At 35.1% G+C, this 15201-nt stretch overlaps 1 protein-coding gene across 1 annotated transcript in view; it reads right to left on the minus strand.

Annotated features, from left to right (window-relative positions):
- The window catches only part of LOC117317196, a 29058-nt gene extending 18722 nt beyond the window's left edge, over window positions 1-10336 (minus strand). Inside the window, exon 1 of the mRNA XM_033871970.1 lies at window positions 10051-10336. Coding sequence (XP_033727861.1) covers window positions 10051-10165 — 115 coding nt within the window. The 5' untranslated portion in view covers window positions 10166-10336. The remainder of the gene's footprint in view (window positions 1-10050) is intronic.
- Window positions 10337-15201: the final 4865 nt, after the last annotated feature.

Here is a 15201-nt window from a genome sequence, read left to right on the forward strand (position 1 = left end):
CAGTCAGATATGTGTGTTATAATGTATGACTATAATGTTATATAAATACTTACACCAGTCAGATATGTGTGTTATAATGTATAGCCCTGACGTTATATAAATACTTACACCAGTCAGAGATGTAGTGTTATAATGTATAGCCATGACGTTATATAAATACTTACACCAGTCAGAGATGTAGTGTTATAATGTATGACTATGATGATATATAAATACTTACACCAGTCAGAGATGTAGTGTTATAATGTATAGCCATGACGTTATATAAATACTTACACCAGTCAGAGATGTGGTGTTATAATGTATAGCCATGACGTTATATAAATACTTACACCAGTCAGATATGTGGTGTTATAATGTATAGCTATGATGATATATAAATACTTACACCAGTCAGATATGTGGTGTTATAATGTATGACTATGATGATATATAAATACTTACACCAGTCAGATATGTGTGTTATAATGTATAGCCATGACGTTATATAAATACTTACACCAGTCAGATATGTGTGTTATAATGTATGACTATAATGTTATATAAATACTTACACCAGTCATAGATATGGTGTTATAATGTATAGCTATGACGTTATATAAATACTTACACCAGTCAGAGATGTGGTGTTATAATGTATAGCCCTGACGTTATATAAATACTTACACCAGTCATATATGTGGTGTTATAATGTATAGCTATGACGTTATATAAATACTTACACCAGTCAGAGATGTAGTGTTATAATGTATGACTATAAATATAATGTTATATATAAATACTTACACCAGTCAGAGATGTGGTGTTATAATGTACGACTATGATGATATATAAATACTTACACCAGTCAGAGATGTAGTGTTATAATGTATGACTATAAATATAATGTTATATATAAATACTTACACCAGTCATATATATGGTGTTATAATGTACGACTATGATGATATATAAATACTTACACCAGTCAGAGATGTAGTGTTATAATGTATGACTATAAATATAATGTTATATATAAATACTTACACCAGTCATATATATGGTGTTATAATGTACGACTATGATGATATATAAATACTTACACCAGTCAGATATGTGGTGTTATAATGTATGACTATGATGATATATAAATACTTACACCAGTCAGATATGTGTGTTATAATGTATAGCCATGACGTTATATAAATACTTACACCAGTCAGAGATGTGGTGTTATAATGTATGACTATAAATATAATGTTATATATAAATACTTACACCAGTCAGAGATGTGGTGTTATAATGTATAGCTATGACGTTATATAAATACTTACACCAGTCAGAGATGTGGTGTTATAATGTATGACTATAATGTTATATAAATACTTACACCAGTCAGAGATGTGGTGTTATAATGTATAGCTATGACGTTATATAAATACTTACACCAGTCAGAGATGTGGTGTTATAATGTATAACTATGACGTTATATAAATACTTACACCAGTCAGATATGTGGTGTTATAATGTATAGCCCTGACGTTATATAAATACTTACACCAGTCAGAGATGTGGTGTTATAATGTATGACTATGATGTTATATAAATACTTACACCAGTCAGAGATGTGGTGTTATAATGTATGACTATGATGTTATATAAATACTTACACCAGTCAGAGATGTGGTGTTATAATGTATAGCTATGACGTTATATAAATACTTACACCAGTCAGAGATGTAGTGTTATAATGTATAGCCATGACATTATATAAATACTTACACCAGTCATATATATGGTGTTATAATGTATGACTATGATGATATATAAATACTTACACCAGTCAGAGATGTAGTGTTATAATGTATAGCCATGACGTTATATAAATACTTACACCAGTCAGATATGTGGTGTTATAATGTATGACTATGATGATATATAAATACTTACACCAGTCAGAGATATGGTGTTATAATGTATAGCCATGACGTTATATAAATACTTACACCAGTCAGATATGTGGTGTTATAATGTATGACTATAATGTTATATATAGAGGATCTGTCATGAGTTTCCCTTCATATTAGATTTATGATACGAGTTTTGAATTTTTTATTTTTGCGAGCCTCTGGCGAGCAAAAATAAAAAAATTCTAAACGAGTATCATAAATCTAATATGAAGGGAAACGAATGACAGATTCTTTTTATCATATGACGTTTTCTTTCATCGTTCCCCATTAAAAAAATTGATTCTCTCTTGCCTTGAGTCGTCACATCTCAACCAAATCACCCGAACCTTCGAAGTAGGTCAATTATACCGACGAGAGAAGAAATAGTTCTAACACAACTGACTCTTGAAAAGGATTCATTTTATTAAATACACGTCTCAAAACCAAATTTCAGCATTTTTTTATTTAATCTATAATATATAAATTGTCCTTGGTGTTTGAAACAATGACGAAAATATTTTAGTTTGAAAGAACACGAGCGACTGTTTTTGATGTGACGAAGCCGTGACGTCACTTGGCGCGATAACGGAGGCTTCGTTGTACAATGTCTAGTCGCTGTCGCTGTCGTACAGAACCATTGTACGGCGCCTTTTCACTGCTTTTTGTTTATCCTCGTCCTCGCGGGAGTTTATGGAGATGTAAAATGTTCCACCGTGAATATTTCCACTGAACATTGTGTTCAGACTGCCGTGAAAAGCGACGTTGGATGCCGATTTGTTGGCAGTGTTGTTTGTGTTGACATTACACGTGTTTGTCGACGACAGTGTCAGCATGTTATTCTGAGTAACCGTTGTGTTGGATAGGATTCGTGAAATGTTCTTATGCTGGGTGTCGTTAACATGGCTGTAATTGTTAACACTTTGCAAATTCCGATGTCCAGTGATCTGCATTATCTGATTCGGAGGAATGTTCTGGTCATTTAGTTTTTGAACCAAGTGTTTGCGGGCACTGTGATTCGAAAGTTTTTTGTCATTTGGGAGACCTGCAGCTATGGCCATTTTCTTCATTATTTGGGTAAGTTTGTTTACACCTATTGGCTGTTTTTTAAACCACTGGTCTTCGCCTTTCAATGCTCCCTGTTTTGTATGTGTGGCTATGTAAAAGGGATCACTTGGTTCACAGTAACTTGCAGGACGTTTACTCTTGTAGAATTTGTATGTTTGTACAGGACACCTTTCTAGGTTCTCGGAATTACTCCACATTTTGGGTTTTACAGCGCGGACGTCCCTCGGGTTTGTTCCTTGCCGCGTTTTAGTTTGTCTTTCATCAAATTCAAGATATTCTTCCCCTGACACATCTCGGCACAAATTAACATCCCCCCAATACATTGATCTATGTTCATCGGAACCACGTAGTCCGAAATGGACAGTACTGAAAAACCATAGTGTGTTTATCACACTGTCAGGGTTGCTACATCCGAGCTGGCCCTGTTCCCACAGAGTTTCAATTTCCTCGTCTGAAATAGGTTGTGCCTTCATTGGTTTGTTCCCCTTTCCTTCCTTCTTAAGCTCCCGTTGTTTAGCTGTCAGAACTTCTCGGACTTTCCCAAATTCAACACTACTGACCACAGAGTAACCATAATCATACCGTCTCAATTGCCTGTCAAACGAACTCATAAAACCACGCAGCGAACTCGGTTCATAATTGGAACCGTCTTGTTTCCGTATTCCTATAAAGAATTTGCAAAGGAGGGGGCACAATTCTTGTGGTGGGATTTGATAAATTTCACGATTTTCATTTTCCAGGCTCAAAAACTGACGAAGAAGCTTCAAATCATAAAAAGTTTTTGACAAAGTGTTTTTGTTTGCTTGTTTGTTTACAAAATCATCGATATCACTGTTGTCTATGCGAATATGTCTTTGCCCTGCCCCTGTCGTGACCTGATCTGTCGTCTGCTTTACAACCCCAGACCCGACTTCAACTTCTAAAACAAGCCGATCGGCTGTACAATCAAACTCGAAATCGATTCCTTCAATCTGAACAGTGTACTCATCGTTTTCCAGTAGCTTCTTAATATGGCCCTTGCCTTTGTTGTCAATCCTGACTTCATCGCCAACTTTAAACTTTGTCATTTTACTAGTCGCCATTTTTACGAGTCGTAGTAAAAAGAAGTAGGTCGTTCCCACGCGTATGAATACAGTTCTCACGGAACCAGCCAATCAGCGTACGTAGGCTAGCGAAAGGTGTTATTACACTAGTGTCATAAAGAAAATTTACGTGATGGGTTTATGACACCGTATATAACGGTAGTCATATGATAAAAATACTTACACCAGTCAGAGATGTGGTGTTATAATGTATAGCCATGACGTTATATAAATACTTACACCAGTCAGATATGTGTGTTATAATGTATGACTATAATGTTATATAAATACTTACACCAGTCAGATATGTGTGTTATAATGTATAGCCCTGACGTTATATAAATACTTACACCAGTCAGAGATGTAGTGTTATAATGTATAGCCATGACGTTATATAAATACTTACACCAGTCAGAGATGTAGTGTTATAATGTATGACTATGATGATATATAAATACTTACACCAGTCAGAGATGTAGTGTTATAATGTATAGCCATGACGTTATATAAATACTTACACCAGTCAGAGATGTGGTGTTATAATGTATAGCCATGACGTTATATAAATACTTACACCAGTCAGATATGTGGTGTTATAATGTATAGCTATGATGATATATAAATACTTACACCAGTCAGATATGTGGTGTTATAATGTATGACTATGATGATATATAAATACTTACACCAGTCAGATATGTGTGTTATAATGTATAGCCATGACGTTATATAAATACTTACACCAGTCAGATATGTGGTGTTATAATGTATGACTATAAATATAATGTTATATATAAATACTTACACCAGTCAGAGATGTGGTGTTATAATGTATAGCTATGACGTTATATAAATACTTACACCAGTCAGAGATGTGGTGTTATAATGTATGACTATAATGTTATGTAACCCTGGTAAATACTAGCCGCAATATACCGCTCGGCTAGAGAGATCTTCTCTTTGGCTCGATCGGTTGAGCGTAAGACTAGTAAGCCAGAGGTCCCGGGTTCGATCCCTAGCGGAGGCAGTGATTTAAATCTAATTAATCATGTGCTTTGTTACATTGGCGCCCATGTAGGGACTCGGGAATGATACTCATCGCTGCTTGCGAAAGCATCGCTGTTACCCCTGGAAACTCGAGGACGAGTTCTTTCCTGGAGGGGGAGTATGTAACCCTGGTAAATACTAGCCGCAATATACCGCTCGGCTAGAGAGATCTTCTCTTTGGCTCGATCGGTTGAGCGTAAGACTAGTAAGCCAGAGGTCCCGGGTTCGATCCCTAGCGGAGGCAGTGATTTAAATCTAATTAATCATGTGCTTTGTTACAGTTATATAAATACTTACACCAGTCAGAGATGTGGTGTTATAATGTATAGCTATGACGTTATATAAATACTTACACCAGTCAGATATGTGGTGTTATAATGTATAGCTATGATGATATATAAATACTTACACCAGTCAGATATGTGGTGTTATAATGTATGACTATGATGATATATAAATACTTACACCAGTCAGATATGTGTGTTATAATGTATAGCCATGACGTTATATAAATACTTACACCAGTCAGATATGTGGTGTTATAATGTATGACTATAAATATAATGTTATATATAAATACTTACACCAGTCAGAGATGTGGTGTTATAATGTATAGCTATGACGTTATATAAATACTTACACCAGTCAGAGATGTGGTGTTATAATGTATGACTATAATGTTATGTAACCCTGGTAAATACTAGCCGCAATATACCGCTCGGCTAGAGAGATCTTCTCTTTGGCTCGATCGGTTGAGCGTAAGACTAGTAAGCCAGAGGTCCCGGGTTCGATCCCTAGCGGAGGCAGTGATTTAAATCTAATTAATCATGTGCTTTGTTACATTGGCGCCCATGTAGGCACTCGGGAATGATACTCATCGCTGCTTGCGAAATCATCGCTGTTACCCCTGGAAACTCGAGGACGAGTTCTTTCCTGGAGGGGGAGTATGTAACCCTGGTAAATACTAGCCGCAATATACCGCTCGGCTAGAGAGATCTTCTCTTTGGCTCGATCGGTTGAGCGTAAGACTAGTAAGCCAGAGGTCCCGGGTTCGATCCCTAGCGGAGGCAGTGATTTAAATCTAATTAATCATGTGCTTTGTTACAGTTATATAAATACTTACACCAGTCAGAGATGTGGTGTTATAATGTATAGCTATGACGTTATATAAATACTTACACCAGTCAGAGATGTGGTGTTATAATGTATAACTATGACGTTATATAAATACTTACACCAGTCAGATATGTGGTGTTATAATGTATAGCCCTGACGTTATATAAATACTTACACCAGTCAGAGATGTGGTGTTATAATGTATGACTATGATGTTATATAAATACTTACACCAGTCAGAGATGTGGTGTTATAATGTATGACTATGATGTTATATAAATACTTACACCAGTCAGAGATGTGGTGTTATAATGTATAGCTATGACGTTATATAAATACTTACACCAGTCAGAGATGTGGTGTTATAATGTATAACTATGACGTTATATAAATACTTACACCAGTCAGATATGTGGTGTTATAATGTATAGCCCTGACGTTATATAAATACTTACACCAGTCAGAGATGTGGTGTTATAATGTATGACTATAATGTTATATAAATACTTACACCAGTCAGAGATGTGGTGTTATAATGTATAGCCCTGACGTTATATAAATACTTACACCAGTCAGAGATGTGGTGTTATAATGTATAGCCCTGACGTTATATAAATACTTACACCAGTCAGAGATGTAGTGTTATAATGTATAGCCATGACATTATATAAATACTTACACCAGTCATATATATGGTGTTATAATGTATGACTATAATGTTATATATAAATACTTACACCAGTCAGAGATGTAGTGTTATAATGTATGACTATGATGATATATAAATACTTACACCAGTCAGATATGTGTGTTATAATGTATGACTATGATGATATATAAATACTTACACCAGTCAGAGATGTGGTGTTATAATGTATGACTATGATGATATATAAATACTTACACCAGTCAGAGATGTAGTGTTATAATGTATGACTATGATGATATATAAATACTTACACCAGTCAGAGATGTAGTGTTATAATGTATAGCCATGGCGTTATATAAATACTTACACCAGTCAGATATGTGGTGTTATAATGTATGACTATGATGATATATAAATACTTACACCAGTCAGAGATATGGTGTTATAATGTATAGCCATGACGTTATATAAATACTTACACCAGTCAGATATGTGGTGTTATAATGTATGACTATAATGTTATATAAATACTTACACCAGTCAGAGATGTGGTGTTATAATGTATAGCCATGACGTTATATAAATACTTACACCAGTCAGATATGTGTGTTATAATGTATGACTATAATGTTATATAAATACTTACACCAGTCAGATATGTGTGTTATAATGTATAGCCCTGACGTTATATAAATACTTACACCAGTCAGAGATGTAGTGTTATAATGTATAGCCATGACGTTATATAAATACTTACACCAGTCAGAGATGTGGTGTTATAATGTATAGCTATGACATTATATAAATACTTACACCAGTCAGAGATGTAGTGTTATAATGTATGACTATAATGTTATATAAATACTTACACCAGTCAGAGATGTGGTGTTATAATGTATAGCCATGACGTTATATAAATACTTACACCAGTCAGAGATGTGGTGTTATAATGTATGACTATAATGTTATATAAATACTTACACCAGTCAGAGATGTGGTGTTATAATGTATAGTCCTGACGTTATATAAATACTTACACCAGTCATATATATGGTGTTATAATGTATAGCCCTGACGTTATATAAATACTTACACCAGTCAGAGATGTGGTGTTATAATGTATAGCCCTGACGTTATATAAATACTTACACCAGTCATATATATGGTGTTATAATGTATAGACATGACATTATATAAATACTTACACCAGTCATATATATGGTGTTATAATGTATAGCCCTGACGTTATATAAATACTTACACCAGTCATAGATATGGTGTTATAATGTATGACTATGATGATATATAAATACTTACACCAGTCAGAGATATGGTGTTATAATGTATGACTATAATGTTATATATAAATACTTACACCAGTCAGATATGTGGTGTTATAATGTATAGCCCTGACGTTATATAAATACTTACACCAGTCAGAGATGTGGTGTTATAATGTATGACTATAATGTTATATAAATACTTACACCAGTCATATATGTGGTGTTATAATGTATAGCCCTGACGTTATATAAATACTTACACCAGTCAGAGATGTAGTGTTATAATGTATAGCCCTGACGTTATATAAATACTTACACCAGTCAGATATGTGGTGTTATAATGTATGACTATAATGATATATAAATACTTACACCAGTCAGAGATGTAGTGTTATAATGTATGACTATGATGATATATAAATACTTACACCAGTCAGATATGTGGTGTTATAATGTATGACTATGATGATATATAAATACTTACACCAGTCAGATATGTGGTGTTATAATGTATAGCCATGACGTTATATAAATACTTACACCAGTCAGAGATGTGGTGTTATAATGTATAGCCATGACGTTATATAAATACTTACACCAGTCAGAGATGTAGTGTTATAATGTATAGTCCTGACGTTATATAAATACTTACACCAGTCAGAGATGTGGTGTTATAATGTATAGCCATGACGTTATATAAATACTTACACCAGTCAGATATGTGGTCTTATAATGTATGACTATAATGTTATATAAATACTTACACCAGTCAGAGATGTGGTGTTATAATGTATAGCCATGACGTTATATAAATACTTACACCAGTCAGAGATGTGGTGTTATAATGTATGACTATAATGTTATATAAATACTTACACCAGTCAGAGATGTGGTGTTATAATGTATAGCCCTGACGTTATATAAATACTTACACCAGTCAGATATGTGGTGTTATAATGTATAGCCATGACGTTATATAAATACTTACACCAGTCAGATATTTGGTGTTATAATGTATGACTATAATGTTATATAAATACTTACACCAGTCAGATATGTGTGTTATAATGTATAGCCATGACGTTATATAAATACTTACACCAGTCATAGATATGGTGTTATAATGTATGACTATGATGTTATATAAATACTTACACCAGTCATAGATATGGTGTTATAATGTATGACTATAAATATAATGTTACATATAAATACTTACACCAGTCATATATATGGTGTTATAATGTATAGCTATGACGTTATATAAATACTTACACCAGTCAGAGATGTGGTGTTATAATGTATGACTATGATGTTATATAAATACTTACACCAGTCATAGATATGGTTTTATAATGTATAGCTATGACGTTATATAAATACTTACACCAGTCATAGATATGGTTTTATAATGTATAGCTATGACGTTATATAAATACTTACACCAGTCATTGATATGGTATAATGTATAGCTATGACGTTATATAAATACTTACACCAGTCAGAGATGTGGTGTTATAATGTATAGCTATGACGTTATATAAATACTTACACCAGTCATTGATATGGTATACTGTATAGCTATGACGTTATATAAATACTTACACCAGTCATTGATATGGTATAATGTATAGATATGACGTTATATAAATACTTACACCAGTCAGAGATGAGGTTTTATAATGTAGCCCTACTGGTGTTTATATATCACGTTATTTTACATAAAATTTGAAAGCCAAAGCAAGTTGTGAAATTAATGTTTCAGTATAATCTAAATGCATTGAATTAGTTGTAACCCGTAGTCCAGATAAAAAATGTCATATTACATGTATGTCAGTCAAGGATTGAAAGGTAGAAAGAAACACGTTAATATTACTTACCAATTACTGAGAATATATATAACATCACGAATCTATCCAGGATATACTCCATATCTACTTCACTGTCATCAACTATAGACAAAATCCTGTTGTCTTTCTCACAATACACTGTCATGAACTATAGACAAATTTCTGTTGTCTTTCTGATGATACGCTGTCATTAACTCTAGACAAAGTCCTGCTGTTTTTCTCACAATACACTGTCCTGTAAAGAGTGTGTTTACACCTGTCAACTTATTACTCCTTCAACCATTTTTGGAGTATATAAGTCAATAAACTGTTTAAACTGTTGTATACCCATACAGCATCAGAAACACTACGTCAGTCAATGCCAGTGTCAGTCAGATAGACACGTCCCATCAAAACAGAAAATCATATCGATTACAGTGCCGTTGTATGAGCTAAATCGATTACGATGATTTACTTACCAATCGAATTTCATAACATGTAAGGGGGGCCGTCAGGGGACATTTTGACTTTCGACTTTTGACTTTCGATTTGACATGAATTTTAAATGTATAACACAGTCTGCTTTAAATGAGACTGGGGCATAACCTTTAAAAGTTACGTCACAGGGTAGCGAAAATAAAGTAACATAGATCGGTATCTCTGCTGAGGGATGCAACACACGCCCTCTTTTACATGAATTGAACAGGTTTTTCAAATATACACTGTAGTATGCCTAAGTTAGAGCCAATACCCTTTTGAGGTATATGTTGGACTCTGACCACGAATGAATTCAGGGGTCTGATAAAATACACTGTTTGCGTATGCGAACACCGAAATATCAAAGCTGTGAATTTTCTCAAAGTACTATTGCATACATTGAACCTTTGACGTATGGGCGTGAATAAACCAAGGAGCGTGATTTTAACAGTTAACAGGAGTAACATGGATCACAGGGCCACGTCACTATCGTATCGTTTTATATTTACCATTGTACTGCAGCCCCACAATATAACTTTACCAAGCTCACTTGGAAGTTATCAGTCCTATAACTTCCAAATCTTTATTATGACGTCATTATTATAGTGACGTCATAATTGTAACGTCGGCGATAACAAAAGATGGCTGTTGAAAAGGCTGTTCCGTCTTTGACGATAATAATTTGTTTATTCATTATCAGAGTAAAATTCCTGGATATAGTCTTTCAAATTCGTTGTCAAATGTAAATATAAGCACTGAACTGTTTTCATTTGGAAGTTATGGGCTGATGAATGCCAACTAGCGCGCTTCATTAAATTTGCCTTTGTCCAGTTGGCATTCATCAGCCCATAACTTCCAAATGAAAGCAGTTCAATGCTTAAATAAACACTTAATATGTCTATCCTACGACTCATTACTTGTGACAACTTTGACCGGAAGTTTGAGTAGTTCTCAAAGATTTTCCAGTGGCACACAATGTCCCTAGAGAGACCCAAAAAACAGCAGTCTCGCAGAATTTTATGATATTGGCGGACTTTTTCTAAAATGATTATTTCATGGTAAGTTAACACTAGTTTAGACTTTTAAATACATAACATAAGTAATTGAAAGGACGCAGTAATTTCATATGCTATATTCATTAAGTAAACGATGCCGTTACACATAACTCATAATATAAGCTCAGTCAGGTGCGGAACTACTCCAACTTCCGGTCCAAGTTGTGTGCAAATATGGCGGGATGATTTAAGCGGCCGAGAAAAAGTGTAATAATGTGGATTTTTACAGCATATTTGTGGAGTATTGATGTGATATTCTTGAAATATGGGATTTCATGGTTACATTGGCGTTTTGGGACGTAAAGTCTGATAAAAGTAAGCGGAGAAACATTAATTTGAAAATTGGCGGTATTCGGCCGCCCCAGAACTTGTGTCTTCCCCTGTCACAGGTTTTGAGTCGTGGGGTAGACATATAAAGTGTTTTCAAAACGATACGATAGTGACGTGGCCCTGTGCATGGATTCTAAAATATTTCAGTCAATTTGACCCTCCTTGGCCCCATCAATCAGTCCCTTCGGGATAGTCAAGCCAACATGTGCATACCATCAAACGGTCATCTCATGTCGGTAATTTAAATTTACATACTTAGAATGAATTCCAACAGACATTCAACAAATGGTAGTGAAAAATGTTATTTCCCTATATAAGCTATAGCAAAAATTACCCCCTCTCCAGGGGTAAATGTGAAACCACAGGGTCATGAAATTCTCAATTTTGCTAGAGTACACAAGATCTTTCATTCTTTGAAGAGTATTTGATTCTAACTAATTTGGGTCTTGAGAAGAAGATTTTTGAATTCCTCTCAGTCCTCTGGGAGCTTGGGACCATATAATGCACAATTGCGCTTGATCTTTGACCATGGGAGGTTCCTACAAAATTTCATTGAATTTGGTTCAGGAGCAAAATATTTATGAACGGACGACGAACAAAAGGCGATTAGAATAGGTCACATGATACTTCGTCTCAGGTGACCTAATAATATGCACACATAAAGCATATTAGATAAGAAATATCAAAGCTGTGCGTTTACTTAAAGACTTGAATATAAAATATCAAAATATTTAGGCATTCAGTTTTTCTAAATCTGAATATTTTTCAAACCTCCTGACTTTTGACTTTCGACTTTCGATTTTTGAGTAAATATCGCGGGAAAATAAATAATAATTTCAATTTATGCCATGGTGTGGCGTCCGTCGTCCGTCCATCCGTCAACTTTTCAACAACATAACATTAATAATAACATTAATATTGCCAAAGCATTCAGCATGTATAAAACAAAGATTTTTGACATGCATATCTGATGACGATAACATTTTGTGAAGTATTGTATGAAATCATTTACCTCGTTAATGATTACTAATGAGCAACCACCAAACTTGTACATTTTAATGGAATTAAGATATAAGATATCTTCTAATGAAAAACTTTGAGCTACATTCATGAAGCTGTACTTCGGGCAGTATAGCCTGCGTTGACTTAATTGACGTCCCTCTGATAACCAATCCAATCATAACAAGACACGTGATTAATACAGCAGAATATAATAAACACGTTATCAATACGTTAGATTTTAACTTTAATAGACACGTAACACGTAATCATTGCGTTATAATTATAACTTTAATAGACACGTAACACATAATCATTGCGTTATAATTATAACTTTAATAGACACACAACATGTTATCATTGCGTTATAATTATAACTTTAATAGACACGTAACACGTAATCATTGCGTTATAATTATAACTTTAATAGACACACAACATGTTATCAATACGTTAAATTATAACTTTAATAGACACGTAACACGTAATCATTGCGTTATAATTATAACTTTAATAGACACGTAACACGTAATCATTGCGTTATAATTATAACTTTAATAGACACACAACATGTTATCAATACGTTAAATTATAACTTTAATAGACACGTAACATGTTATCAATACGTTAAATTATAACTGTAAAAGACACACAATACTGTGGTCGTGATATGTATTGCTGATTTTGATACTGACAACTTTTATCGTACCTGCTTATTTTAGGTAAGACTACTGACAATGACGAGACATAGGTAAATACATATTGGATGTAGATTATGCTGCTCCATTATCTTCCTATTGTCGAGATTCGAAGAATAAATGAGACATAAAAGCACAGCAAATAGTAAATATTGATTGATAAATGTCAATCCATTTACGAATGCATTGAGTGTTTCATCATTTATATTACAATCGCTTTTAAAACTTAACCTTTATTTTAACATTTGCGACACAGTTTATATCACTTAAATTTATCACTCTTGTTGACCCGGGTGGAAGCAAAATTTTTGTCCTGCTTAAGTTAAAGATTAAAAAAAAAACCTCTGTTTGCGCCAAAATTATAAGATATAAAAAAAAAACAACAATATAATACAATAATTCCAATTGTTTTTGAATACAATTTCCGCTCTATTGCAAGCGTTTATAGATATGCTATCACAAGGCCTTCGTTTCATCGATTTCGAGATAGAATGATGGTATTGTTTATGTATGTAGTTATTTTTGTTTTTCATTGATAGGCGATGTCAGGTATGAAAACGTTTGAGGTGATATCAGACGAACACAAATCAAGCTAGAAGGTGACAGATGGTGTCAGGACAAACAACCAACAAAAACATTACCGACATTACCGATGTCAGACAAACAAACATCGAGCTAAAAGCGACAGGTGATGCCAGACGTACAACATCAAGCTGAAAGACGACAGGTGATGTCAGACGTGCAACATCAAGCTGGAAGGCGACAGGTGATGTCAGACGTACTACATCAAGCTGGAAGGCGACAGATGATGTCAGACGTACAAACTTCAAGCTGGAAAGCGACAGGCGATGTCAGACGTACAACATCAAGCTGGAAGGCGACAGGCGATGTCAGACGTACAAACATCAAGCTGGAAGGCGACAGGCGATGTCAGACGTACAAACATCAAACTGGAAGGCAACAGGTGATGTCAGACGTACAAACATCAAGCTGGAAGGCGACAGGCGATGTCAGACGTACAAACATCAAACTGGAAGGCGACAGGCGATGTCAGACGGACAAAGATAAAGCTGGAAGGCGACAGGCGATGTCAGACGTACAAACATCAAACTGGAAGGCAACAGGTGATGTCAGACGTACAAACATCAAGCTGGAAGGCGACAGGCGATGTCAGACGTACAAACATCAAGCTGGAAGGCGACAGGTGATGTCAGCCGTACAAACATCAAGCTGGAAGGCGACAGGCGATGTCAGCCGTACAAACATCAAGCTGGAAAGCGACAGGTGATGTCAGACGGACAAACATCAAACTGGAAGACGACAGGCGATGTCAGACGGACAAACATCAAGCTGGAAGGCGATGTCAGACGGACAAACATCAAACTGGAAGGCGACAGGCGATGTCATAGGTACAACATCAAGCTGGAAGGCGACAGGCGATGTCAGACGGACAAACATCAAACTTGAAGGCGACAGGCGATGTCAGAAGAACAAACATCAAGCTGGAAGGCGACAGGCGATGTCAGACGGACAAACATCAAGCTGGAAGGCGACAGGCGATGTCAGACGGACAAACATCAAGCTGGAAGTCGACAGGCGATGTCAGACGGACAAACATCAAGCTGGAAGGCGACAGGCGATGT

This window comes from Pecten maximus, chromosome 2 (genome assembly GCF_902652985.1).
Source record: "Pecten maximus chromosome 2, xPecMax1.1, whole genome shotgun sequence".
Lineage (NCBI taxonomy): Eukaryota > Metazoa > Mollusca > Bivalvia > Pectinida > Pectinidae > Pecten > Pecten maximus.